Source organism: Pongo abelii, chromosome 8 (assembly GCF_028885655.2).
Source record: "Pongo abelii isolate AG06213 chromosome 8, NHGRI_mPonAbe1-v2.0_pri, whole genome shotgun sequence".
Lineage (NCBI taxonomy): Eukaryota > Metazoa > Chordata > Mammalia > Primates > Hominidae > Pongo > Pongo abelii.
The window spans coordinates 8,138,749-8,165,268 of NC_071993.2; the positions used below are offsets into that span (position 1 = coordinate 8,138,749).

A 26,520-nucleotide genomic window follows, 5' to 3' on the forward strand; every position below is an offset into this window, starting at 1 on the left:
GGACGCATCCGCCTCCATCATCTTCCCGTTGCCAGTGAGTTTTAGGGTCCCTCTTTCTCCGCTTTCCCCCAAGTTGCCTGCTCTCTGGGTTTTGTTTGAAGAGAGCCAGCCTTGCTGGGCCGGGATCCTCAACCAGCATTGCCCACTGCCCGGCTGCCTTTTCTTCCCCTTTAGATCTTGCTCCCCACTCTCCGCATTTCAGCTCGCAAGAGAAAGAAAACGGGGGCCCGAGTGGCAGAGGCAGAGATAATATGTATTTAACCTGCGCAGTCCGGGGCGCCCTGCCGCAGCGGGCTCCCCGCGGTGTGGCCCGCGCAGCCAGGGCCAGCGGCGGCGCCTGGAGCCGTGTCCCCGGCATAACCCTCCCGCCCGGCAGCCGGCGAGCTGTTTATACAGCTTTACCTGTGCTATAGTCCTATCCAGTAAAAACCCTCGCTCGGCCAGGGTAACCTAATCCAGGGGCCGAGGCGGAGGAGGGGGCGGTGAGGCTGGCTGGGTTGGAGAGGGAGGTGTGCGCGCGCCACTGCCCTGGATTTCTCCTTTGTCCCTCCTCCCACCACAGGGAAGAAAATAGGGACATGGTTCGGGTGACCGAAATGGGGACCCGGGGCTAAGGAGGAAGGAGGCCAGTTTTCACGGCCCGGTCCTCCGGCTTCTCTCGTTTGAACAGGCGCTGGGGACTTGCGCGGCGGCCACAGCTGGGCGCGCGCCGCGAAAGGCGCGGCGGTCCCGCGGACGCCCGGCGTGGGCTAGCGAGGCCGGCCCTGGTCTGGCTCAGGTCGCCCTCGCCCCGCTTTCATCTTGCCCCAGTCGCCCTTTACAGTTCCCACACCGAAGGCAAAGCAAGCAAGGAAAGAAGCCGGCGCCTCCCCAAGCGGACCCACCCTTCCGCGCAGCCTCCGCCACTCTTCCAGAGCGCCCCGGTGCGGACTGCGGCGGGCGCAGGGATTCGAATTAAACGCCTCTGGGCGGTTATTGTCTTTCGCTAATTGCTCGAACAATGGCCTCTATTAAAATGGAGACACCCAATTAAAGGCCCCGCCGGGTCGCTCTCGGCTGCCGGCAAAGCTCTGGCCCCCCGCCTGCGTCGTGCAGACCGCGGGGCCGCGGACCCGGCTGGTGCGGGGTGCTGGCGCCGGCCTCGACACCTTTGGCCTCCACTTCCTCCCCAGACTCACAGCGACAGCGGCCGCTTCACACCGTTTTTATTGACCGATCGCAGCCCAGCAAGATTGATCGAGCTGGAATGGGAAGGGACTTCTCCTCCCCCAGGCCCGGCTCGCCAGGGCCTCGGGCCGTGCTGCAGTTTCTGGCCTTTGGTGTCGCTCCCCGCCCCCCGAGCCCCGCAGATTCCCGGCTTCTTTTCTGTCTTTAACTGCGCGGCCGGGACCGCCCAGGCCGGCGCCGGGGCTCCGAGGGGAGGGACTCGGCGGCTCGGCTCGGCTCCGCTTCTTTCTCCTGCCTGCAAATATTTGCTGCCTCGCTGGAAATCTGACGATTTCGCGCGCGCTCTGCTTGCAAAGTCTTTAAGTAAACACGCTCAAATGACCGCCCCGGGCGTCCCGAGGCACGCTCTCTCCCCCTCCGCGGGATTAGTAACTTTAGGACTTCGACCCCGGGGCTCCGCTTTGCCTGTTACCCAGGTCGGGCAGCGCGCGGGCGCCCGGGGCCGCTTCTCCCGGCACCTCGGCCCCGCGGAGCTCGCCTGGAAGCACGGGTTGCCTGGCTCGGGTGGGTGGCGCCGGCCGCGAGCATCTCCGCGCCCTGGGTCTGTAGCCCTAGGGCTGAGCCCCAGAAAACCGCGCCTCCTCTCTGCGCCATGGCCTCTGCTTTCTGTACCCAACTGGGTTTCCCCACTTCCACTGGGACAGGGTCTCTTCGCCCCTGGGAGGGCAGGTGGGAGGGACTTGCACGTGGACATGTGTTTGGGGGTGTGTGTAGGTTCCAGCTTAACCCCTACCGAGCGGAGAAAGTCCGGCTCCATTTCTCACCTTTTCCCCAAGAGGACACACATACCCCGCTCAACTTGACGCCTAAAGCAGCCGCTTCCAGGCCTGGGGTTTCGGATAGGCCAAGCCGGCTGCCGCCGGCCCGCACGCCGCCCCGGGCCCCGGCTCCTCTCCAGGCGGTGGCCGCGCCGTCGTCTGCTCGGCTGCGGGATGCTTGTTCCCAGGGTCCCAGGCGTCCAGGTTGATCGCCAGCCCCTTACCCTGGTGAGGGAGGCCTTGTGCCCTACAGAAGCCCCGGGCCCTGCGGCGGCGGCGGAGGCGGCGGCGGCGGCATCCTCCTGGTCGCCTCCTCGCTTTCCTCCACCCGAGCCCCGCCGGCTGCTCCTTGGGAGGAAGGGGACTCGCTAGACCAGGCCGAGGCCCAGGTACCTGGGAGGGGGTCGCGTCAGGTCTGCGGGAAGGCGCTCAGGCTTCTCCGCAGGAGGCCAGGATCAGCTTTGTGGCGGTGGCACTGGGAGAATCAGGACCACCTTTCCCCCCTTACCCCCGGCCCAGAGCCCCCTTTCCCTCCCCCGCCCGCCAAGGGAGGAGCAAGCCCGGCCTGCTCTTGCGGGCGAGGCGGGTCAGGCCGGCGCCTGGCCTGGCCCGGACCCCCGCAGCCCGGCTCTCCGCCTCAGGCCACGCGCCGCAGCCTCTCCAGCCTCGCTCCCTTCCCCCTTCCTTCCCCGTGGGTCCCGAGGCCGACCTCGGCCCTCCCTCCTCGGTATCCCCCTCCCATCCTTTTCCCTCCCCCGCTGCCCTGTGCTCCGGGCTCCGGGGCTGGGCCCGTGACGTCAAACCCAGTGTGGCGTCGGCGAGACTGGCCGGCGCGGGCCATCAAAAGAGCAACGTCCTCTCTCCCAATTACCCACTGTCAGTCCGGGAACAGGGGCGGACCGGCTGGGAATTAAATGTTAAATACCCCCTACCGGCTGGCTCCATTACCCGGGGCATCCAGCCCCAGGCCCCCCACCCCTCTCTGCCAGCCTCAAACCACCCAGACCAAGAAGGGGCTTCGAGATCTTTTATTTTTCTAAAGGTGGGGGTTGCCCTTCTCCATCCCCGGCCAGTCCGACTTGGTGCTGGCGATTGAATTTAAACGAATAATCCCCACTTCCCCACCCAAAATTAGCGGATGGGCGCCCTTGCACCGGAAGGCCTCCTCACCAGTCTTTTCTTTTTGTCTTTGAAATAATTCTTAGCCTCAGAAGTTAGCATTTTCAAGACCTGGCATCCGCAGCGTTTCTGTCGCGGGGACTTCTCTCTTCGGCTCTGAGGTCTCCGCGCGCAGGACCCAGGGCAGCTCTTGGTCTTACGCGTGGCTGTGAGCTGGGCTCACGCTGCGTGGCGCATCCACCCCTCGATTGACGCGCGGAGAAGCATTTTTCAATTTTTCTTTCAGCTTCTATCCTTAATCTTAATCCCGGGCTTCTTAGCAAAAATGCGTGTGCGTTCGTTTCTCCTTGTTTATGGAGAGGTTTCCGGTGAATGTTAGACAGCAACTAAATAATTAAAAGGTTTAGGGAGCGCTGTGAGCAGGAGAAGATGCGGGCAGCTTGGCTGGCCCAGGAGAGACGAGTGGTCAGAGAACGAAAGGAAAATCGATGCCTCTTAACTGGGCCGCCTAATAACAGGAGACCAAGTGGGCTCAGGAGAAACGTGGGGGGGGGGGGGGAGCTTTCTTTAAAAAAATTGGGGTTCTTTCTTTCTGTCCTATATATGGAAATTCAGCCCTGATTTCAAACAAACATCTGATTTAAGAAGGTGAGGACTCCAAAGAAGATCCAAACGCAAGATTAGGAAGATTCACGTTTCCACTACTTCTTCCAATACATTTCACTAATCTTTCTACAGGGATAGTGTTTTAAAACACGACAACCCTCACACACCAAGGTGAAGTTGAATATTGTTGTTGTTCCTTCACCGCATGAAAGGAATCCTTCAGAACTTACTTTCAGGGACGGCTTCTTCTATCTCGAATTTTTGCATTTGTAGGGAATTTTATGGGGTAGAGGAGCGAAGAGGGAACAATGTCTCCAATTCAAATAAAACCCCAAATTAAGCTCTCAGCCCCATCGGTGGGATAGCCTGCGGGGGAACCCACTCCCTCTCCTCGCAGCATTGCCCTGGGGGCGAGCAGAGAGTGGATTTGGAGTCTTCTTTTCCCGCCTGACCCCTGCTCGCCCGAGCAGCATTTTCGGGCCAGCGGCTGCAGCCACCCGGGCGCCGCTAGGGGATGCAGTGGCTCAAAGGACCGAGCAGGCCGTACAGGTTGGAGCCCGCGGGGCGGGCCAATCGCGGCTAGGCCGCAGCCTCGCCCGCTGATTGGCCCCTCCAGGACCCGCCCCTGCTCGCCCCGCCCCTCTCGCTGGGGCGCCTCCGAGCCGCGTGCCCTCCGCCCCGGGGTGCCCATTGCGCAGAGCGTGGCCTGGAGACCCGCGAGCCGGGGAAGGTCGCCGTGGAGTCCCGACCAGAGGCCGGGGTTGGGGTCGGTGCAGACCGAGGGCTGGTTTCCTCGACTGGGGGAGAAACGCCGGGAGCCGGAGTAAGTGGGGCTCCGGGCGGGGCGAAAGGAAAAGTTGGGTCCCTGGAGTGAAGACCGAGTTCTTTCTGTCCGTCTACACTGAGCGTACTCGGGGAATGAGTTAGAGCCAGTCTTTTCCTCCCCTCCCCCCTTCTCATCCCTCACTGTTGCCACTCAAGTCAAAAGCACACATTGATTACAAATATTAGGTCTGGAAAGGGCAGCTGCAACAGCTGGAGCGTGTTCACTCTGGGGGCTTGAGAGCGCAGAAGGCTCGGGAAAGAGGTGACAATGACAACAAAATTGACGCGGACGCTCCAGTCAAAGGCATCTCCCCTTTACCTGACGCCTCACCCTCTTAGGAAGTCGGCCCGAGAGGCAAATCTCAAAGTACCTTGACATGAAACATTTTGTTTTTCTGATCAATTTAATAACGCGCACGTTTCCCCACATCGATGCGCTCTCCCAACACCCTGCATTGGATCCTAATAATGATCCATGCGTACCTATTTTTTAAAAGTCTGAAAAAGAAAAGTCTGCCCATTGAAATGAACTTCATGAATGGGGCAGGCTGGCTGCACCGGGTAGGAATCGTCCACCCGACCCGAATGAATCGGCAGGAGCCGCGGCCACATTTAAAGGGCCAGAGCGCGCGTTCCCTCCCGTCCGCCCCCAAGCCCCGCGGGCCTCGCCCACCCTGCCAGCCGCCCCTCCGCCCGCGGCCGCCCTCTGCGGCGCCCCTTTCCGGTCAGTGGAGGGGCGGGAGGAGGGGCGGGGGTGCGCGGGGCGGGGGGAGAAGTCCTGGAGCGGGTTTGGGTTGCAGTTTCCTTGTGCCGGGGATCCTGTCCCCTACTCGCCAGCGCCAGGCTCCTCCCCCCTCGGCGCGGATGACACTAGAACCTCCTTAAGTTGCGTCGCGCCACAGCTGTCTGCGAACACTGAGCTGCCTGGCGCCGTCTTGATACTTTCAGAAAGAATGCATTCCCTGTAAAAAAAAAAAAAAAAAAAAAAAAAAATACTGAGAGAGGGAGAGAGAGAGAGAGAAGAAGAGAGAGAGACGGAGGGAGAGCGAGACAGAGCGAGCAACGCAATCTGACCGAGCAGGTCGTACGCCGCCGCCGCCTCCTCCTCTCTGCTCTTCGATACCCAGGTTGGTACTGGTGACTTTTCTTTTTTTTTTAAGTTTGATTTTTTGCCCCCAACCACTTGGGAGGACCTAAATCAATTTTAAAAACTCAACTCTCCTCTTTTGGAGGTTTTCTAGGGGCTGGGAGGACGGTCCCGGGACCGGTGTCCCCGAGGGAGGGACTTGTCCTCCAAGTTGTAACAGTCAGCCCTGGGACTTGCCCTCCAAGTTGCTCAGCCAGGCCCGGCTCCCGCAAGCCGGGCTGCAGGGACGTCCCCGAGAGACCTGCGGACTCCGCGGTCGTGGCGCCGCGTTCCTGTGCGGGTCTCGGGTGCGCTGGGCTGGCGGGCGGCGCGAGGGGAGGTGGTGCCACTCCAGCAACTCAGGGGCTCATGCAGGTCTCCCCTTCTCTCCCTTGCAGGTGACCCGAGGAGGGACTCCGCCTCCGAGCGGCTGAGGACCCCGGTGCAGAGGAGCCTGGCTCGCAGAATTGCAGAGTCGTCGCCCCTTTTTACAACCTGGTCCCATTTTATCCTGCCGTACCCAGTTTTTGGATTTTTGTCTTCCCCTTCTTCTCTTTGCTAAACGACCCCTCCAAGATTATTTTTTAAAAACCTTCTCCTTTGCTCACCTTTGCTTCCCAGCCTTCCCATCCCCCCACCGAAAGCAAATCATTCAACGACCCCCGACCCTCCGACGGCAGGAGCCCCCCGACCTCCCAGGCGGACCGCCCTCCCTCCCCGCGCGCGGGTTCCGGGCCCGGCGAGAGGGCGCGAGCGCAGCCGAGGCCATGGAGGTGACGGCGGACCAGCCGCGCTGGGTGAGCCACCACCACCCCGCCGTGCTCAACGGGCAGCACCCGGACACGCACCACCCGGGCCTCGGCCACTCCTATATGGACGCGGCGCAGTACCCGCTGCCGGAGGAGGTGGATGTGCTTTTTAACATCGACGGTCAAGGCAACCACGTCCCGCCCTACTACGGAAACTCGGTCAGGGCCACGGTGCAGAGGTACCCTCCGACCCACCACGGTGAGTGCTCCCGGGGTACGGGGGCTCCCGCAGGCCGCGTCAGCCGTCCCGGCTCGGGGAGGTCGCGAGGGACCTGAGGGCGGGGAGAGGTCAAGCGAAAGCCCCCATCTGCCGTTCCTGGTTCATTTACAAAAAAATTGGGGCCCGGAAATGGGCGAGGAAGGCCTCTGGCTCGTCGCAAGAGTGTGTTTTGAAAGAGTCGCAGCAGGCGCCTCTCCCGGCTGGTGGCCCTGGGGCCTGGCGCTCACCTGGCGGGCGCCAGGCCGCAGCCTTCCATCCCTGCGCGGCTGCAGGTTTTGGGGAGGGGGTGTCTCGGGATGTCCCCAGGCGCGGGGTGCCCTGGCTCTGCCTCCGCGGGTCCAGGCTCTCTGGGCCCGGTAGCTGGCGCCGGCCAAGCCCGGCTGGAACCCGGCTCTTTCAAAAAACCTGGCGTTCCCTGTTACCCGCTAGCTCTTTCTAGGCGGGGGGGGCCCTCTGCCAGCGTCCCTCAATTCGCACATTTTCAGAAAGGCCCCAGAGACCTATTTATTCACACGCTTCTCCTTGACCTTTTCCCAAAGCTAGTGCCTTTGGTTTTTAGACAGGTCTCCTACCTCCTGGCTTCAGGAATGGAGTTCTGATGCTGAAGGGGTTTGGGGGGGAAGACCCCTGTCTTAAGTTTGAGACATCTGAGATTTCCCAGATTCCCGGCTGCACAGAATTTTCCTGCGTCTTTGCTTTCAAGTTGCCTCCTTGCCTGCAACTCTTGCCTTACTCTGTCTCTGGGTACTGCCCTCCATTAGCCTCCCACCTAAGACGTAGGATACACCCCCGTTTAAATAGAGGCAATTCCAGTACCACCTCTTTCCCCCTTTCACCTGGAGAAGTTTAGGAGAGTTCTGAAATGTAAAAAAAGACCAGGCCTGTGTCGTTTGAGGAAAAAAGATCGAACACTTTCCAGCTCTAAGTTTGTTCCTAAAGAAGAAACAGGGGTAAAACATTGGGCAGAAAAAGTATGGGGCTTTCTGAGCCCAGCCAGACCGAATTCGGCCCTGATCCCCCTACTCAGAGCCTGCCTTGGCACCGATGACATAGCCCCTCCGGCAGCAGGCGTCCTCTACCCTGCTGTCGCCAGGTTTTAAACAATCGTTTCTGCGGATGGGGCGCTCTTTGCCCACGTTCTGTGCAGATCAACAGTTAAGTGGAAATGCGGTAGAGGCAGACTTAATATTATTTACTATACTACTTCCTGCATAATATGAATCTTGACCCTTGGTGTTCAGAGAACTCTCTTTCCCTCTCCACTCCCCTCCCCTTCCTCTCTCTTAAGATTTTAGTTTCAGTATTGTTCTTAATGGTTGAATCGAATGTCAAATGCTGAGGCAGGTACCGGATTTAAAGATCAAGAAGTGTGTGGATTTGCACTTGCTTTTTAAATGTACCCCTCAGAGTGTATGAGTTACAGCTACCTTAAGATTGTGTGTTTTAAATGAAGGCTAAACAGACTCTGTGTCTGAGTCATCTTTCATTTAAAATAGACACATCAACTGGAATTTTGTGTCTTAGGGGCTCAGGTGAAAATTCACCTATGGCACTGGTGGGATCATAGCTTTATTGAGGGTGCATGGGGCTTACGTTATCTCCTTCTCCTTTAGGATTTGGGAGGGTGAGAAAAGCAGAGAAAATGGCTATCCCAGGGTCCAGCCTTGGGAACTTTCTCCAACAGCCCGAGCAATGAAAATGTCCCTGCAAATCCCATTTCAGGCGTTTTGCGGGCAGCCTGGCCGTTTCCGAGCAAGCACTGAGTTAGGTTTCCGGGAACTAACCCTGAAAGTCTCCTGACTTCTGTCCCAAGGCCTCTCCTTCCTGCATTTGGTGCTGGGAGCTGGGCCTGACTCCAGGGTCGTTTTCTGGTGTGGAGCAGTTGTGGGGTCGGGCTCCATCCTTCAGGCCTCGTCACCCACAGCCGGCTCTCTTATCAGGCTGGCTGGGATTAAGTCCGAGTCAGGGAACTCAGGGCCATTGAAGGAAACCCATAAATCAAGTCAGGTTCTAGAGAGAGACCTTGGGGAATGTGATTTAGGCAGTGTATCTGGAGAGGCCAAATAAGCAAAGGGGCCCTTCTCCCCCTGTGCAGCAACCTCTCGGGTGTCAGCCACAGGCACTTCATTCTGCTGCATTTGATGGGATATCCCTGTGGGAGAGATGGGTGAAGGTTTCTGTGCCCAGCCTGACCCCTAGGTGTGCCAGGCGGGTACTCCGGGGACAGCTGGGATGAGAGAGTGGGCCTGAGCTCGGGCTTTTGCTGAAAGGGAGGCCAGTGCGAGGTAGAGAGTCCCCAGGTGTCCCTGACGGCCTCCCAGGGTCACGCTCACCCTCCTTCTCTCTCCTGCCCTTTCCCCGTTGCCCCACAGGGAGCCAGGTGTGCCGCCCACCTCTGCTTCATGGATCCCTGCCCTGGCTGGACGGCGGCAAAGCCCTGGGCAGCCACCACACCGCCTCCCCCTGGAATCTCAGCCCCTTCTCCAAGACTTCCATCCACCACGGCTCCCCGGGGCCCCTCTCCGTCTACCCCCCGGCCTCGTCCTCCTCCCTGTCGGGGGGCCACGCCAGCCCGCACCTCTTCACCTTCCCGCCCACCCCGCCGAAGGACGTCTCCCCGGACCCGTCGCTGTCCACCCCGGGCTCGGCCGGCTCGGCCCGGCAGGACGAGAAAGAGTGCCTCAAGTACCAGGTGCCGCTGCCCGACAGCATGAAGCTGGAGTCGTCCCACTCTCGTGGCAGCATGACCGCCCTGGGTGGGGCCTCCTCGTCGGCCCACCACCCCATCACCACCTACCCGCCCTACGTGCCCGAGTACAGCTCCGGACTCTTCCCCCCCAGCAGCCTGCTGGGCGGCTCCCCCACTGGCTTCGGATGCAAGTCCAGGCCCAAGGCCCGGTCCAGCACAGGTAGGAGCCAACTCTCTCCTGGAGCCTTTTCTCCTCCCTCCTCCCCTTTTCCTCAATCCAGGGCCGCACCCAGAGGGACCCCTCAGGGGAGCCGGGTTGTCCCAAAGCCTGCTGAGATGCCATTTCTTCCCATTCTTCCTGCCGGGAAGGCACTGCATGTCCTCCCACCCTAGCTCGCGCCTGGCCTCGGAAGCAGAGAGGAAGTGGGATCTGATTTAAAACCCCCCAATGAGCTGGGAAAGGAAAAAAGACAAACAAAAACAAAGTCATGCCCTCTTCTGCCTGTCGCAGGACTTCTGGATTCGGCTGGTAACCTTTAGTCAGTTTCCAAGACCAAATGGAAGGCCGAGGGAATAAATCTTGAGTGTTTCATGCTAAAACGAAACCTCCTCAAGCCTAAACAAACACAGGTCCCTCTATGACCCCTTTGGCCTCTGTCATTCTGACTGTTCCTCTCGCTCAGCTCAAAGGGGACCACGCAGTGAGGACAGTCCTTTATTAGACATGTAGACACAAAGTGTGTGTGCATGAGCCTGGCCAAAGCTGCACGCATGTTCTCTGCGTGGAAAAGGGGGCTCTCAGCTGAACTGGGAGAAAGCGGTGGCTTTGCATTGGGGAAGCAGAGTTGAATGAAAATCAAACGTCGCCTGGCCCAGTTAGTTACCTGCAGCATCTCCTAGAGCTCTCAGTGCAGTCAGGGGCGGGAAGCCGTATTAGGACATATTGCTTGGCTGAGCTGCAGCCAGAGGAGGTAGAAAGGAACGGAAAAGTGCTCCAGGTGTGTATCTCAGCTTCCTGTGCTCTGTTCCTTTCCAAAATGCAAACGCTGCCTAGCAGCACGCTGCATTTTTATTCAATTGGTGTCATTACTTGCATGAAAAAAAAAAAAACCCACACAAAATACTTTGGCTTTAAAAATAAATCGATCCATCACCAATTCCATTTCTAAACAAAGTAATTGAGTCAAAAGAGAGCTAGGGATTCTCTGATATGGATTTAACTGTATTTTTAGACAGGGTTTGGTGAAGATTTTGATGTCTCCTTAGGCGTGTCCATTTCAGAGTGGGTATCTGTTCTCTGATCGGCTCCAGGTATCTTGCTTCCGCTGTCTCTCTCTCTAGATCCTATATAGAAAGCAATCGTGGAAATCACTTGTCTTTTAGGGATGAGATGAGCAGCCTTGAAACTGAGCTCCCAAAGCTCCGGTTTGAAAAACTTCAGAGGGAGTACTCTGGGAGCCCAGTGACCATGAGATCAGTTTTCAGGATTTTTTTCCAGGGTGACATTCACTCCGACTGCCTGAGCAGGACTGTCTCTATTTAGTTGATATGTTTTAGCTAATCCAATTATTTTCAGACTGCTGCACGCGACAGTTGCATTGTTTATCCCGAGCCAGGAACTTTAATAGAGTCCGGATGCGGTTAGGCTGACAGAAGAACTCAGACCTGCATGTTCAGTACATGAAAGTAGGCAGGAGGGAGAGGGAGGCAGGCTAGCTGGTGGAGTCAAAAAGAAAGCAAGAGGCCGGGAGAGCTGGAGGCACAAAGTGGCCGCGGTGCCTGGGAGGGGCTGGGCTTGGGGGTGGAGGGAAGTATTAAGAAGTGGGGTGCAGCTTGACTCAGAAACACAGGCTGGGGCGCCGAATCTAAAGAGAGCAGACCTGTGCATTTTGAGGTTGTGATGGGATTTCTTTTCTTTTTCTTTCTTTTTTTTTTTAAGTTCTCTTTTCTGGCAAGGCTATGAGGTTGGGGAGAGCTCGTGGTATCTGAGGCCGGGGTAGTGGTTTGTGTGGGGGGAGGGGACAGAGTGACTTTTCCAAGATACTCTGGTTTCTTTACCCTCATTTCCGTGTTTGATTTCTCCCCCTCTTGTGCACACTTTCTGCGTTAAGTTTAGTCTTTTCTTTCCTCTCATTTCTTTCCGTAGGACTGTGAACATGGAGGGGAGAAAGAGAGGGCCGTGGTTTCCCTAAGCCAGAGCTAGGAATACCGATACACCGATTTTGGTTTTTTTGGCGAGGAGGAGAGGAGGCCATTTCAATTTGGCCTTTTTACTTCCTCCTTCTTAATTCCTTTCTCACAGTCATGAAAACCAAGAACAGCACACCTGGCGGGGGCGGCGAGCGAGCTGGGACTTTTGGGAGTGTGGAGGGGAAGTTTCGAGAAGCCCCTCCTTGTGCAGGGGTTGGAGGTGGTGGGAATTCTTGAGGAGGGGATTCTCTTGGTTTTAGTGGTTGCGCTCTCTCTCTCTCTCTCTCTCTTTTTTCCCTCTTTAACATCTTCTTTGCAAATGCATTTGCTGAAGGAGGACACAGAGAAGAAAGAGTTTTTGGGGTTGTCGCTGGAAACGGTTGAAGTTGTGGTTAGGGCACCTATTGCTGCCTTAACGCCTGGGCTTTCGGGGCTGGGACGAAGCTTTTGCAAACAAAAGACAGAGTCTTTGTGTCCAGGGCCGCTTCTTAGCTCCCCTGCCACCTTTCCAGTTGGGCATCTCCCTCCACTGTCCTCTGATCGAGCTCCTGCCCTGCTCCCTACCCCCTCCCACAGCCTGGTTTAAGGGTTTCAGGCCAAGGCGGAGCAAGAGGCATTTGCCAGCAGCTGTTGAATGTCAAGAGGCCTCGCCGCTCTGTGGTTCTTGTCACCTAAGAGAGAGGTGTCTGCCTGAGCAGCTCACAACAGGCAGGGGTGAGGAGAGGCGAGGAAAGAAGGCAGGAGAGAGTCAGGGCCTCCATTAGGAAAATTGGCTGTTTGCTGAAGTCACAGACCAGAGGCAGCAAGGAAAAAAGAAGAAGAAAAGCTCATAGGAGGCAATGGCAAACTTGCCGAGTGAATCAAGACAGAAAATTACCCTAGTGTGCAGAACCTTGTTGAAGAGGTAACCGTTGCTAGCTTTCAAGGTGTTTCTGAAAAGGAAGCTATCACCCTCCCCACCACCCTGCAAATGAGAGGAAATCAGACTGATCATGTCAGGCTGGGAGGTCCCCCAGTGCCAGGGTGCCCAGGAGCCGGGTGGCAACCAGATTCCCCGCCTCCAACCAGAGTGGCCTCTCCTCACACTGCCCTCTGTCCAGTGCCCAAGTAGGGGAGGAGCCCGAGGGGGTCCCCTGTCTGGGCAGGGTGGGGAGTGGGCCTGCAGTCCTAGCTGGGACAGGGCCAGTGTTGCCCCAGAAGGGGCTGACCCAGCAGCCACCGGGGACACAAAAAGGCAGGCCTGCGGCCTCCTGGCTTGGGCTTCAGCCGGTTACTCACCCACTCACCCTTCACTCTTTCCTCCCAGCCTCCCCCACATCAAGTCTGCCACATCCCTCAGGCTTTTGACCCCAACTGAAAGGTGTCTGGGTGTGATTCAGGCCTGAGCCTTTTTCAAGAACTGAGAAGAGCCGTTGGGTACTTAGGAAGGCGCCTTTGGCACGCACTGCAGCGTGTTTGTGTTTAATCTCAGGAGTTCTGGGGCACAGCGAAGGCTGTCTGGGGACCCTAGGCTAAGAACCATTTGGAATGTGGAGCAAAAAAAAACCTCTCTTACATCCTCATTTTTTTTTTTTTTTTTTTTGGAAAAAACAAAGTAGACAAAAACTAGCGGGCACCATCCCTGACTTTCATGGAAAAGGGTGCAAGACCCTCTTCCATTTGCAAAAGTCTTTAACTTTCCTGAAGAACTTATCCCTGGAGAGGATCACAGGCCCCCAAGTGTGAACCCCCCTAGTTTCCTCCTACTTGATCTGAGGCTTTCCAAACGCCCCATAGGTCCCATATCTGCCAAGGCAGGTTTTTCCTCCTTTTAGGGGAATCAAAATTCTCAAGCACCCTACTGGGTTCTCTTCTTCCACCCCAGTGGTCCAGGCAGGTTGGAGGTCATTAATTACTCTCTTAAAACAAAACAGTCTTCAGAGCTCATTTTTCTTCCCTACCTACCTTCCGGGGTCCTCCTCTGGGCCTCCGCTCTCTGGGAGACCAACTTGAGTTGAGCCTCCTGTTCCTGCAAGGAAGGGGAGTCCTGGCTTTCTCTGGGCACCCAGAGAACTGGGCACTAGAGACCTGTGTGTCCCTGGGTCCCCCAAAACCAAGGAGATTCTCCTAGAAAGCATCTTTCTCTTCCTCTTGCAGAAGTTGAAATCAGTTAACCAACTCCCCCATGTCTTGAAATGGTAATTTAAGGGATTCTTCCAAGGAGCTTTCTGGGTGGGTCTGGGTCGCTTTCCAGCCTGGGCTGAGGGAGTGAATGCTGCTCAAACTTCCTACCGGCCTGGCCGGTTTTTCGTTTATTTTGTTTGTTTGTGTTTTTGGGAAAAGAGAAACTGTAGGCAGGCCTTGGTTAATGAGCAGCCACCCCGCTTTGTTAACTTGCCTCTTCTTCTGATCTTCCTCTGATCGGCTTCACTCTGTCCTCCCAAACCTTCCCTTTTCCTTTTTCCCTCCCTCCCCCTCTTCCAGGTTCCCTGCCTAAAGTTTGCATTTCCCCCTTACACCCCCTGGCTGGGGTCATACTTTAACTTCAGTCTCTGTAACAGCAGCTGGAAAGCTATGGAAACCCCTGCTGGGTCCTAATCACTTCCTTTCCAGCCAGGGACATTTACAGTTTGATTGGAAGTAAAATCTAAAACCCTAGCTAGTGAAATCAATCAGCCAATTGATCAACTTATGCATCTATTTATTATCTGTTCACCTATCTAGCCATTGATGAATCCTTCCTTTCCCCCATCCTAATCTTCATTATTTAATCAATCTCTATAGACAGACCCATGATGATAATGGGTCACCTTTGTCTTCCTTTTTTTCCTTTGAGGGAAATGAATGGAATGTTTGCCTTTTGCCACCATCCAGGGCTCAGGATTTTCTCAGGGAAGTATTTGTAGCTGGAATCTGCATTCCTTCTTGGTCCTGCCCGATCTTCTCCATCAAGTCGGGCAAGCCAAGAACAGGGTTCTGTTGCAACGATGCATCTGCCCCTTCTGCGGGCGCCTCCATGTGTGTCGGGGGAATGGTCATGCCAGGACAGCATTCCCCAGCTCAACTTTGGAGCATCTTGGAAAGAGGTGGAGGTGGACACGCTCCCCAAAAGAGGAGGGAGAAGGAAAAAAGTTCTCCATTTTACTTTTCTCCCCCAGTTCCAAATGCTGTCAGCTTTCCTGCATGTTTTCCTTCCCTAAGTGGCTTATTCGTGCTTTTGTTTCCAGAAGGCAGGGAGTGTGTGAACTGCGGGGCAACCTCGACCCCACTGTGGCGGCGAGATGGCACGGGACACTACTTGTGCAACGCCTGCGGGCTCTACCACAAAATGAACGGACAGAACCGGCCCCTCATTAAGCCCAAGCGAAGGCTGGTAAGTTCTCGGGAAGGGATGGATTCCACGCTGACCATTCTGGGTTTCTCATTTCCTCTCTTCCAGAAGGACAGCTTTCTGCAGGAAATTGACAGGATAGCCTCCAATCATGTCAGCTGGCTTGGGACAGTTTTTTTTTCTTTCCTTTTTCTTTCTTTCTTTTTCCTTTTTTTTCTTTTTTTTCAAATTTGATACACAGAACAGCTCTTTTCCCCTCTTTTTCCCCATCCATGTTTCTTAAGTCGCTTGTGAACATTTTAAGGACACTGAATTCTTGGTTATCAAATCTGCAGTGTATTCCCCAATAGAACAATGGTATGAACTGGACCAGAGCAGCTGGTTTAAGTGCACTGATGAGCACTGTTTCACAGATAGAGACATTTAGTATGAGGATGGAATGTTCCAGAAACCATCCAGAATGGGTTCCTGAAGTTGTGGCGTGTGGCTTCCCAGGAAGGATCACAGACTCAATGCAGTGGATGGATTTGTTATGCTAATGCTTCAAAATGGTTGGAGCTGATTAAATGAATTTCAGAGGCTTCACCAGCAACCAGTGAGCCTAATGCCACTTTCCTCCTTTCTTGGTCTCAGCATTTGAGAACTTTCCACAGGCAATTCCTATGGGAAATGTCGTGTGAGTCCTCTCATACCTGGCATTTGGTCTTATTTTCTCTTTAAACTACTACCAGTAGGGTGACAGTTTTTTCTCTCCTCTCTCATTATTCTTTTAAAAAACTTTTTAAGCATGAGGGATCCTTGAGAAAACCTGGCTCTGTCAAGCATTTATAAGGAAGACTCATAGGGGACATTCATTTGCAAGCTCCTCTTTGGAAGTTTGAATAGTGAATGTATGTGACAGACAAATAACAACTCTAGCCACAGCTAAGAGATCAAAATGCTTTATGTGGTGCTGACATTCACCAAGTCGAGATGGGAGGAGGGGAATTTCCCCATGCAGATTAATGGATAAATTAGCATCCATCAATTTCTAAGGAAGGAAAAAGAACACCTCTGTATTCTTTTTAAAGAATTATTTGCCCTCCCCATCAGAATGTAGTGCAACTCAACACCTTTCACATCCTATTTTGAAGAAGGAAAAACTTTCTTTTTTTTTTTTTTTGAGACAGAGTCTCACTCTGTCACCCAGGCTGGAGTGCAGTGGCATGATCTCGGCTCACTGCAACCTCCACCTCCCGGGTTCAAGCAATCCTCCTGTCTCAGCCTCCTGAATAGCTGGGACTAGGGACACCTGCCCCCACACCTGGCAAATTTTTGTATTTTCAGTAGAGACAGGGTTTCGCCTTGTTGGCCAGGCTGGTCTCAAACTCCTGACCTCAGGTGATCCACCCACCTTGGCCTCCCAGAGTGCTGGGATTACAGGCATGAGCCACTGCTCCCGGCCAAAGAAGGAAAACTTTCTAGGGATGGAAATGTCCACGTGACTTTAATCTTTGACAATCCTGGATATCGAGGCTTTATTCTTTCTGATCTTTGCCCCCTTCTCCAACTTTCTCAAACTTCCCCCACCTCTCCTCCTGCAGTTTGGTTTTTTTTTTTTTTCCTTTCTCTCATGTGCAAAGCTGACTTCCTAGGAAAAAGCTGCCGGATATCTGAGCACTGGAGATAACTCATAAACAACAACTCAGCTTCCCCAACCTAAACACCAAGATGTTTGAACGTATCAGAACAAGAAGTGTTTGAAAAAAAAAAAAAAAAAGGCTAGAGGTGTTAGTGCAGAATGAATATGATCACACCACAAAAGAATGTTTTGAATCACTCAAAAACCTGGCCTTAGTAAAAAAAAAAAAAAAAGAGAGAGAGAGGAAAAAAACAACAAACAAAAACCTTCTTGTTAAAATGTGTCTTGGTACCATTATAGTTTTTTTTTTTTCTAATAAAAGTAAAGAAGGAAAAAGAGGGATTAAAAGTCTGAAGGCATGGGCTGATTGGTGAGCAAAAGTTTACTTGACATTTTCTTGGGTCTTCTTCCTCTGTCTGGTCAGATTGCAGAGGAGGATCGTAATTCCATTTTATGCAATTTTGTCTCCACTCACCTTTCATAGGAAATCTCTAGAACTCTGAGTAATAATTGCTTTGAATTTTAGAGTTCAATGACTGTCACATTTTCATCTGTCTTTTCTTTCTTAATCATCTGTCTTGGGTGGTTTGATGTTTTTAGTTCTATAGAATTCATAAGCTACAGGGAGATGCAACACAGGACACATTCAGATTTCTTTTTCTTTCTTTCTTTTTTTTTTTAGCCCTGAGATGTATTTGACTTCTGAACACCTGGAACCCTTTGTTTTCTTCTTTCCTGTACTCCCTGACCCTTTATTCCAGTTCCAGCTTGCTATTTTTGTTTGATACATTTGCAGATTCACTGAAGACCACCCAGCCCATATATAGCTAGCTCTTCTGTGAGATGCATATTTAACTCTGAATAAACTAATGCAGGAAATAGGAGAGATGACTGAAGGGAAGACTCATAGATTCTTTTCCCCCTGGCATTGCCAGGATTTTCATACATCTCACCACTAGTGAGAGGCTGAGCTGCTTGCCTTAATAATACTGCACCTCCTGCTAGTGACCCAAACAGTGTGGCTTTGAGAGACCCTAAGTTCCCATAAAGTTTGTAGTGCTGGAAGCATCTTCCTTTGCTTTTATTTAGGTTGCTGTCAATAGACTGCAAAAGATTACACGCTGCACCTTGTCATCTGGAGCTCTGACTTTACCAGTTGGCATTATATGCTTGTACTGTATACATTCAGAATTGCTGGGCTGGGAAACCCAGTGCCTGAGTGATATTAATCTGCTATATCTGAGTAGCTCTTCTAAAAAAAAAAACACTATAGGAAGATAATAATCACATATAATTTAATTGTCAAAATCATTAAGCACTGGTTTTATGTAGTACTTTCTCCCAAAAAGTACACAAATGAAACAGTTGTTTAAGCATTAAATTACCACGTTTCATAAAGGCAGTCGGGCAGAGACATATGGGGTTAGATCAGCACTCATGGACAATGTGAATTACGTTCAAGATGGACAGCAAAAGACTCCCATCTTCTCCCTTATGATAGGTCAGGGCAGTTTTTAGTTTCCAGTTCCTTAGAATACAGAAAAGAAATAATTTGCTTAAAAAGGTCATAATATACTCTGTTATTTACATCCCACAGGAGCATATTTGTTAAACAATTTAGCAACTTTGAAAGAAAAAGGGTCACTCAGGTTAATTCAAAATTGTCACTGGGTTCTCCATATCTGGTGGCTTTGGGTGTTGGCTTCAACTTTTTGCTTGATAAAATATTGATATAAAACTGTACCAGGATCCCAGGCTGGGTGCGGTGGCTCACTCCTGTAATCCCAGCACTTTGGGAGGCCAAGGCGGGTGGATCACGAGGTCAGGAGATGGAGACCATCCTGGCTAACACAGGTGAAGCCCCGTCTCTACTAAAAATACAAAAAAATTAGCCAGGCGCAGTGGCGCGCGCCTGTAGTCCCAGCTACTCGGGAGGCTGAGGCAGGAGAATGGTGTGAACCCGGGAGGTGGAGCTTGCAGTGAGCCAAGATCGTGCCACTGAACTCCAGCCTGGGTGACAGAGCGAGACTCCATCTCAAAAACAAAACAAAACATAACAAAACAAAAAACAAAAAACAGAACTGTACCAGGATCCCTATAGTTCTTGTTCTGTGTTCTTATAACCATACCAGAATTTTCTTCATCACAGACAGAGGCTAAACTCTTTCTTCTCTTCCCTTTCCTTTGATAATATTTTTGATCCAGGAACGGGGATAATTTTGCAGTTAAAATTTTCTTTTTGTGATGGAAGATGAGGAGGAGAGAGAGGTTTATATTAGAAGTGACCCAACTCCATTTTCTTCCAATGGTTTTTTCAGTTTTAATTTTTAAAAGCGTGAACAGAGAATAGTCACCTGATCAATTTAAATATGTCAAAAAGTGAAAGAAAAATCTCTCTTTTAAAGGAAATGAGGGCAGTAACACAACCAAGGAATCAAAATTCAAGTTGAGGCTGACCTTTGACCTGCAACTATGCTACTCCATGAATAGCAAATAGGAAATGCCTGATTTCATGAAGGTGAACTGGTATCGGAGGAGCCGAGGGATCCAGGGTTCCTGATGAGTGGCAACATTCCTTGGTCTTTTGAGTTTGTTTGATTGGTGAATCAAATTTAGGTGACAGCCAGCTAAAGAGAGTGAGGGTGGCTGTCTTGTGAATGGGAAGTGACCAAGCTTGAAAGCACAGGCTGCGGTGGCTCACGCCTGTAATCCCAGCACTTTGGGAGGCCGAGGCAGGTGGATCACTTGAGGTCAGGAGTTCAAGACCAGCCTGGCCAACATAGTAAAACCCTGTCTCTACTAAAAATAGAAAAATTAGCCGGGCGTGGTGGCAGGTGCCTATAAATCCCAGCTACTCGGGAGTGTGAGGCAGGAGAATTGCTTCAACCCATGAGGCGGAGGTTGCAGTGAGCTGAGATCGCACCACTGCACTCCAGCCTGGGTGACAGAGCGAGACTCCATCTCAAAACAAGAAAAAAAGAAAGTGCAGGCTGTATAAATTTAGGAGGTCTTGTCGACCTAGGATGTCCTACTAGGCGCTTCCTCAGGTGTGTCACCCATGTGTGCGTGCCACACACTTGCACAGACATTCTTTGCAGAATTTGCTGTTGTGTTGGCACACTGTTCTCTGTATAACTCAGCATTTCTTTATTTGGGATCCAGAGTGTTTTTGGTGCTTGGTTTTGTGTCTCCTTTGCTGTGAGTGCATCCTGATGGCCGGTGCCTGTTTGAGGATGGATATTCTTGGGAGTTGTGTTTGAAAACCAAGAGTGGCCCTGGACTTGGTGAAAAAGGCAACGGAAAGCCCAGTTCCAAAATGAGGCTGGCTAATTCAAAATTGCACCCATAAAAATTAACCCTCTGGTGTACTTTGTGGGATGAGGGTAGGAGGCTGAGACTGCCAGGGAGGAGGCCCCGGCTTCCTGCTCCTACTGGGAAGCGGCAGGTGAAATTCTGACCACGTTACTGCAATCCTGACATGCTCCAGTGGAGTGGCGACATTTTTCTTCTTGAGGCAGCTTTTGGGGATCTATATTACTTTCATGTGGGCCACTTGCTAGTTTTGATTTCAATGATAATTTCTTCCTTCCTTTTTTTTTTTTTTCAAGCCTGTCTTCATAGTGATGACAATACATTTAACACTTGTTTTGATTTTACCCTCTCCTCTCTCCCCACTCTCAGTCTGCAGCCAGGAGAGCAGGGACGTCCTGTGCGAACTGTCAGACCACCACAACCACACTCTGGAGGAGGAATGCCAATGGGGACCCTGTCTGCAATGCCTGTGGGCTCTACTACAAGCTTCACAATGTAAGTGGACTGGGACCAGCAAGAACAGGGCTCACTTCCTGATGGTGACCAGCAAACAGCGTCACCACCATCCTCTCCAAGTGAATCGCCCACCATGGGGGCAGATGACAGGCTCCAAATAATTGATGCAGTAGGACCTAGCTTGGAAAACTACTTTGTCTAGCATAGCCGTGTTGAGGCCGAGGGGGCTCACAGCCTGGCAGCCACACGACCCCCTTGGTATGCATCGGACACTCCACATACCATGCAGCAATCCGATGTGCTGAGTGGGCCTGTCTGGTTTATAAGGAAAAAAAAAAATCTTCCTTTTGGAAAACAAAAAAAGCCACCGGTCCTATTTTGTTTTTTACTTACATTTTAAACTCTGCAGAAAGAGAGAATGAAAGAGAAAGGTAAATAGAATTGTAACGTGTGGCAGAGGGTCTGGAAACTAAGAGGACCCATTTGGTTACTGAGAGGTAAAAAGTCTTGGCTAAATCTGTGCTATAAATTTGAAATGAATCCTCTGTATAAAGACACGGAAAAAAATGTCTGAGAGATTTCATCTGATGTCTTTGTCCGAACCAACTTTCACGTGCAGAGAGCTAGCTCCTGAGGAAGGTGGCTGGCCTGGGGGAAGTTATCATACCAGGGTAAAGAAACCGTCATTTTCTCCTTTTATATCATGTTAGCAGAATGGTAATTGCCAGTCACCTGAGTTTAGCTGTGTCATTTCTGATCTTTCCATTTGGAGTCCTCTCATTTTGTAATATATCTTAATCTCACAAATTTTTTTTTCAGTTTTTTTTTCCTGAAACCATTCTGGCTCACAGGCCATGACCCTAGTGAGGCTTCGAGTTTACATTAATTCTAAAGACAAATATGGTCATTTTGGTCTCTCTCTGTCTTGCTCTCTCTCTCCTTCCTTTTTAGCTCTTTCTGATTCTCCTAAATTCTCTTGACCAACCTGTCTTTGGCAAAGTCTGGGGCTGAACAGGGAGGAGACAGGGACTTTTGCTTGCGGCAGTTCTGGCAATGAACTCATCTTACTCAGGAATACCTGGGAATTGGGGAGGAAGCTTTTCTGGTTGGATTTTTTGAGTCATAGAGAACTTCTCAGGGTGACCCCAGCACCCTGCTTCTTTTTCACTTCTTGGGAACAAGTTGCTGTGATTCCGAGGAGCCCTGTATGCTCATTTCCCTGCCTGTGCCATCTCTCTCGCTGTGGTCCTGGTGCAGTGAATGAAACTAGAGTCTTACTACGATCCCTTATTCTCCCTTAGGTCCTGGGACTGTGGTCTATATACATTTATCAGCAATTAAATCCAAGTTCTGTTTTCCCTTCAGGGAATTTGCTTGCTGACTGCAGTAGAGATAGAGATTCGTGACTAAAATCTGGAAGACTTGGGCTTATAAGCTATTAGGTTATTAGCATTAGGGTTTATTAGCTATCCAGTCATCAGCACTGCCTCTGAAGTTATTTTTGGGCTGTAATTTATGGATTTCAAAGAACTTTCACGTTACTTGATTACATTTGAGCCTGAGATAGTCCCATGATGTAGACAGGGCAGAAATTGTTTTTATTTCAGTTTTACTTGAAGGAATTATGACTCAGAAAAGCAAGTCGCTTGCACAAGGTAACGTGGCTGAGAAAGCATAAAAGTCAGGGCCCATTTCAGAGTCAGGAGGCTTTCCTGGGAGGTTGGCAGTGTCAGAACTAAGACGAGAACCAGGGGAAAGGGAATGCTGTCTTTTTTTAGAGTACAACGAAATTGTAAAAATTGTGTGTGTATGTATATTTCATCCCTATATCCGTGGAAGTATAGGAATTACAGGAGATTAACTAGCTGTATGTTTTTTTGAATAGTTAGCCGGGATGAGATATGATCTCACTTGTGTTTGATCATATATACATATGTTTCTGAAGAATATGAATTTCTCTAATCAAAGTAAAGCTGAGGAATCCTCTCCATGGCTCACTTCTAACTGCTCAATCTTAATAAGCTTGGTATTCATGGTTGGGCTCCGGTGAGTGGGAGACAGAAACTCCCTCATCCTCAAGAGTGGTTTTTCTGTCTTCTCTGGTTTACCAGGAATTTGTAAAAGGAGGCGATTGATGTGTATTGAACAATGAGAGATAATAATCTATTAACATTGTCATCACGTTGCATTTTGCTCTGCCCTTCCAGACATCTCTACATGGATGCCATAAGCTCTTTCTTCTTATCTAGGTGTTGAGATAACTGCCTACCTCGGTATCAGCATCTCTCAGTGGTGTTGTGACTGGTTATCTGGGGTTGTGTGGCTACTGGTGTAACTAGATATTATATTTAGATACCTGGCTATGTATAGCTAGATATCGGCATCCAGAGCTGTGTATCTGGACATTATCTTGGTGAAGATTTGATGTGGGAGTAGATTCCTGTCATCTCTGTAGGCTGCACCTTTATCTTGATGATAACTTTGAAGAAAGAACCTGGAGATGTTCCTCTGGCAGTGACCTTTCTGGGCTCTCCTGCCATCGGTCACGTTGCCTTCCTGGGCTCGGGGGAAATAAAGTCTCAGCTCCAGTGTGGGGCTTTGTTTCCTTCTCCTGGTGACCTCTTCCAGCTCAGCTTTGGGAAGCTGGGTGTTGGCTGCTCTCAGCAGGTTGGCCATTCGAATTCTTCCTTTCTTAGCTGTGATTTTCTGGCTTTGGGAACAGACAGGTAAAACCCAGAGCCAAGGGTTCTCCACCCTTGAGAACTGTGGCGGAAGGTGATGCTTTCAGCCTGGGAAGTCAGGAATGGCCAGGACACTGACATTCACTCCTTGAGTCTGTTTGCCACCGTCCCCTGGGAACATGGCCAGATGTGGAGTTTGCTCTTCCGGGCAGATGTCTGCTATTGGGGTTAATCTGCTTCTGCCTCCCTGTGGGGAGTAGCTTCTGTTTACTTTGTAAAGTTTCCTTTCTTGATTCTGGGCCCCCAAAGCAAATGTGTTTTTAAAAGGCAAATGAGGTTTATCAAGAAGAGAGAAATTGTAGATGTCTCCGAGACTGAAGTCTCTTGATCTTGAGAGTAGGGTCTGGTCTCAGTCTCTTTACTCAAGCACATTCTTGGTCTTTCCTTTTCAAGATGAGTGCCCTTTTGTGCTTTGCACCCCATAGGTGGTTATTAAATACTTGTTGATTGGTTGGTTGGCTGTTTGTCTGGTTAGAAGGGGAGAGTCAGAGCTAGGTGGAAATAGCACTTGCAACCATTGCAGCTGCTGTTGGAGTGACACAGGCAAGAGATCACTTTTGGGCCAGGTGCGGTGGCTCATGCCTGTAATTCTAGCACTTTGGGAGGCCGAGGCAGGCAGATCACAATGTCAGGAGTTCGAGACCAGCCTGCCCAATATGGTGAAACCCCGTCTCTACTAAAAATACAAAAATTAGCCAGGTGTGGTGGCGGGTGCCTCTAGTCCCAGCTACTCAGGAGGCTGAGGCAGGAGAATTGCTTGAACCCGGGAGGCAGAGGTTGCAGTGAGCCGAGATCGCACCACTGCACTCCAGCCTGGGCGACAGAGCAAGACTTAGTCTCAACAAAAAAAAAAAAAAAAAAAAAAAAAAAGATCACCTTTAAGAAAGGCATGGTTTCATAAAATACAACATGGCTATATATAAATTCTAGGGGAAGATTGTATGGCACCTCTTAAAGGCCAGGTAGAAGAGAGGCAACCGCAAGTGACTCAGTAGAGCAGTACAGTCCTCATTTCTTCAAGGCAGACAGCCTTAACCACCTAGAGGCTGATGACCTGGGGAGCGCTTTTCAAGTTCTGAAGCAGATTTGTCAGAGTAGACAAAATGGCATTTCCCTCCTGAAGGTTCTTCACTACCTTGATTCTTATGAAATAGTCTAAGGAAGTTCTAAAGAAATAAGACAAGTGAATTCTATTTTTGTTACCAGAGAAATACAATCGTACTAGATGGGGCTTTAATCTGGTAACTGTGTGTGTTTTAGTTCTTCAGTCCCTGGGAAGGACACAGGAGAAAGTGGGAGGGAGAAAGGGGCCGGCTGAAATGGAAACAGATCCTTGATCCGGGGTGGCTGGTGGAACCCTTCTTGGTGTGCGAGAGCCTGTGCATTTCAGAGGCAGCAAAAAAGTAAAAAAAAAAAAAAAAATTGATCTTTGTTTAGATCAACAGACCCCTGACTATGAAGAAGGAAGGCATCCAGACCAGAAACCGAAAAATGTCTAGCAAATCCAAAAAGTGCAAAAAAGTGCATGACTCACTGGAGGACTTCCCCAAGAACAGCTCGTTTAACCCGGCCGCCCTCTCCAGACACATGTCCTCCCTGAGCCACATCTCGCCCTTCAGCCACTCCAGCCACATGCTGACCACGCCCACGCCGATGCACCCGCCATCCAGCCTGTCCTTTGCACCGCACCACCCCTCCAGCATGGTCACCGCCATGGGTTAGAGCCCTGCTCGATGCTCACAGGGCCCCCAGCGAGAGTCCCTGCAGTCCCTTTCGACTTGCATTTTTGCAGGAGCAGTATCATGAAGCCTAAACGCGATGGATATATGTTTTTGAAGGCAGAAAGCAAAATTATGTTTGCCACTTTGCAAAGGAGCTCACTGTGGTGTCTGTGTTCCAACCACTGAATCTGGACCCCATCTGTGAATAAGCCATTCTGACTCATATCCCCTATTTAACAGGGTCTCTAGTGCTGTGAAAAAAAAAATGCTGAACATTACATATAAGTTATATTGTAAGAAATACTGTACAATGACTTTATTGCATCTGGGTAGCTGTAAGGCATGAAGGATGCCAAGAAGTTTAAGGAATATGGGAGAAATAGAGTGTGGAAATTAAGAAGAAACTAGGTCTGATATTCAAATGGACAAACTGCCAGTTTTGTTTCCTTTCACTGGCCACAGTTGTTTGATGCATTAAAAGAAAAAAAAAAAAAAAGAAAAAAGAGAAAAGAAAAAAAAAGAAAAAAGTTGTAGGCGAATCATTCGTTCAAAGCTGTTGGCCTCTGCAAAGGAAATACCAGTTCTGGGCAATCAGTGTTACTGTTCACCAGCTGCCATTGAGGGTTTCAGAGAGCATTTTTGTAGGCCTACATGCTTTGTGAACAAGTCCCTGTAATTGTTGTTTGTATGTATAATTCAAAGCACCAAAATAAGAAAAGATGTAGATTTATTTCATCATATTATACAGACCGAATTGTTGTATAAATTTATTTACTGCTAGTCTTAAGAACTGCTTTCTTTCGTTTGTTTGTTTCAATATTTTCCTTCTCTCTCAATTTTTGGTTGAATAAACTAGATTACATTCAGTTGGCCTAAGGTGGTTGTGCTCGGAGGGTTTCTTGTTTCTTTTCCATTTTGTTTTTGGATGATATTTATTAAATAGCTTCTAAGAGTCTGGCAGCATCTGTCTTGTCCCTGTTCCTGCAGCCTGTGCTGAGGGTAGCAGTGTATGAGCTACCAGCGTGCATGTCAGCGACCCCAGCCCGACAGGCCATGTCCTGCAAGCGGCCCGGCTGCCTCTTCGCCCTGTCGTGCTCTGTGTTAGTGATCACTGCCTTTAATACAGTCTGTTGGAATAATATTATAAGCATAATAATAAAGTGAAAATATTTTAAAACTACAAAATGACATCGTATGCACGTGGTGGCCGAGCTCTTCTAGAATCTGGTAGCTCTAGCTAATTTCAGAGAAAGGAGTTAAAAGAAACAACAACCAGACATGTTAAGTTATTCACTAGGAACCGATGCTAACCCCAGAGAGTCAACGTCTATTTTAGGGGGAACTGGGAGTATTTGGAGTTATACATGCGGCCTGGAGGAATTTATCCTGGGGCCGGGGGTGACATCTGGGGACCCCTAGTGAGCGGCAGTGTGTCTTCCTGCTCTCCTCCTGGCATTGAAGGAGGACTGGGAAGATTTCCACGCCGAGATTCCCAGGCGTGAACTGCAGCTGATGCGTTCCTCGAGGTTCTCTTTGAGATGGAAACGAGCCGGCTGCTCTTGTGTTCATTTATGTTTTGCTTTTCTACTGTTGAATGAATAACACCACAGTGAAGGGATTATTGGAATGTTTTCGAAACGCAAAATAACCATTTTGTAACTTCTGCTGTGTAGTTTTCTTTTCCTGTGGACAAAGTGTGTAACTACAGCACACATTTAAATGAAATCTCTGTTAATCGCCTCTGCACTATCTTAGCAAATATTTTAAACCTAAAGCTAAATGTTGAAATA

The 26,520-nt window shown here is 50.8% G+C and overlaps 1 protein-coding gene across 7 annotated transcripts; it reads left to right on the forward strand.

Moving 5' to 3' along the window:
• The first annotated feature begins 4,349 nt into the window (after positions 1-4,349).
• Positions 4,350-25,915, forward strand: GATA3 (GATA binding protein 3). Of its 7 annotated transcripts, none has more exons than XM_063727486.1 (6): positions 4,350-4,533; positions 6,060-6,669; positions 9,063-9,599; positions 14,776-14,921; positions 20,182-20,307; positions 24,447-25,915. In XM_063727486.1, exons 2-6 carry the CDS (start codon positions 6,429-6,431, stop codon positions 24,729-24,731), a joined length of 1,335 nt encoding a protein of 444 aa, XP_063583556.1. In that variant the 5' UTR covers positions 4,350-4,533; positions 6,060-6,428; the 3' UTR covers positions 24,732-25,915. The 7 variants fall into 7 exon arrangements, with proteins under 7 accessions (XP_063583556.1, XP_063583557.1, XP_063583558.1 ...); XM_063727487.1 differs by having other exon boundaries at positions 4,370-4,533; positions 14,779-14,921; XM_063727488.1 differs by having other exon boundaries at positions 4,396-4,533; positions 24,455-25,915.
• The last annotated feature ends 605 nt before the right edge of the window (positions 25,916-26,520 follow it).

What these genes read in the sequence shown, in the direction of transcription:
- GATA3 (XM_063727486.1), top strand. Translation starts at nt 6,429, where the DNA reads ATGGAGGTGACGGCGGACCAGCCGCGCTGGGTGAGCCACCACCACCCC. An exon ending in TTAAGCCCAAGCGAAGGCTG is followed by an intron (nt 14,922 to 20,181) that starts GTAAGTTCTCGG and finishes CCCCACTCTCAG; the next exon opens with TCTGCAGCCAGGAGAGCAGG. An exon ending in TCTACTACAAGCTTCACAAT is followed by an intron (nt 20,308 to 24,446) that starts GTAAGTGGACTG and finishes ATCTTTGTTTAG; the next exon opens with ATCAACAGACCCCTGACTAT.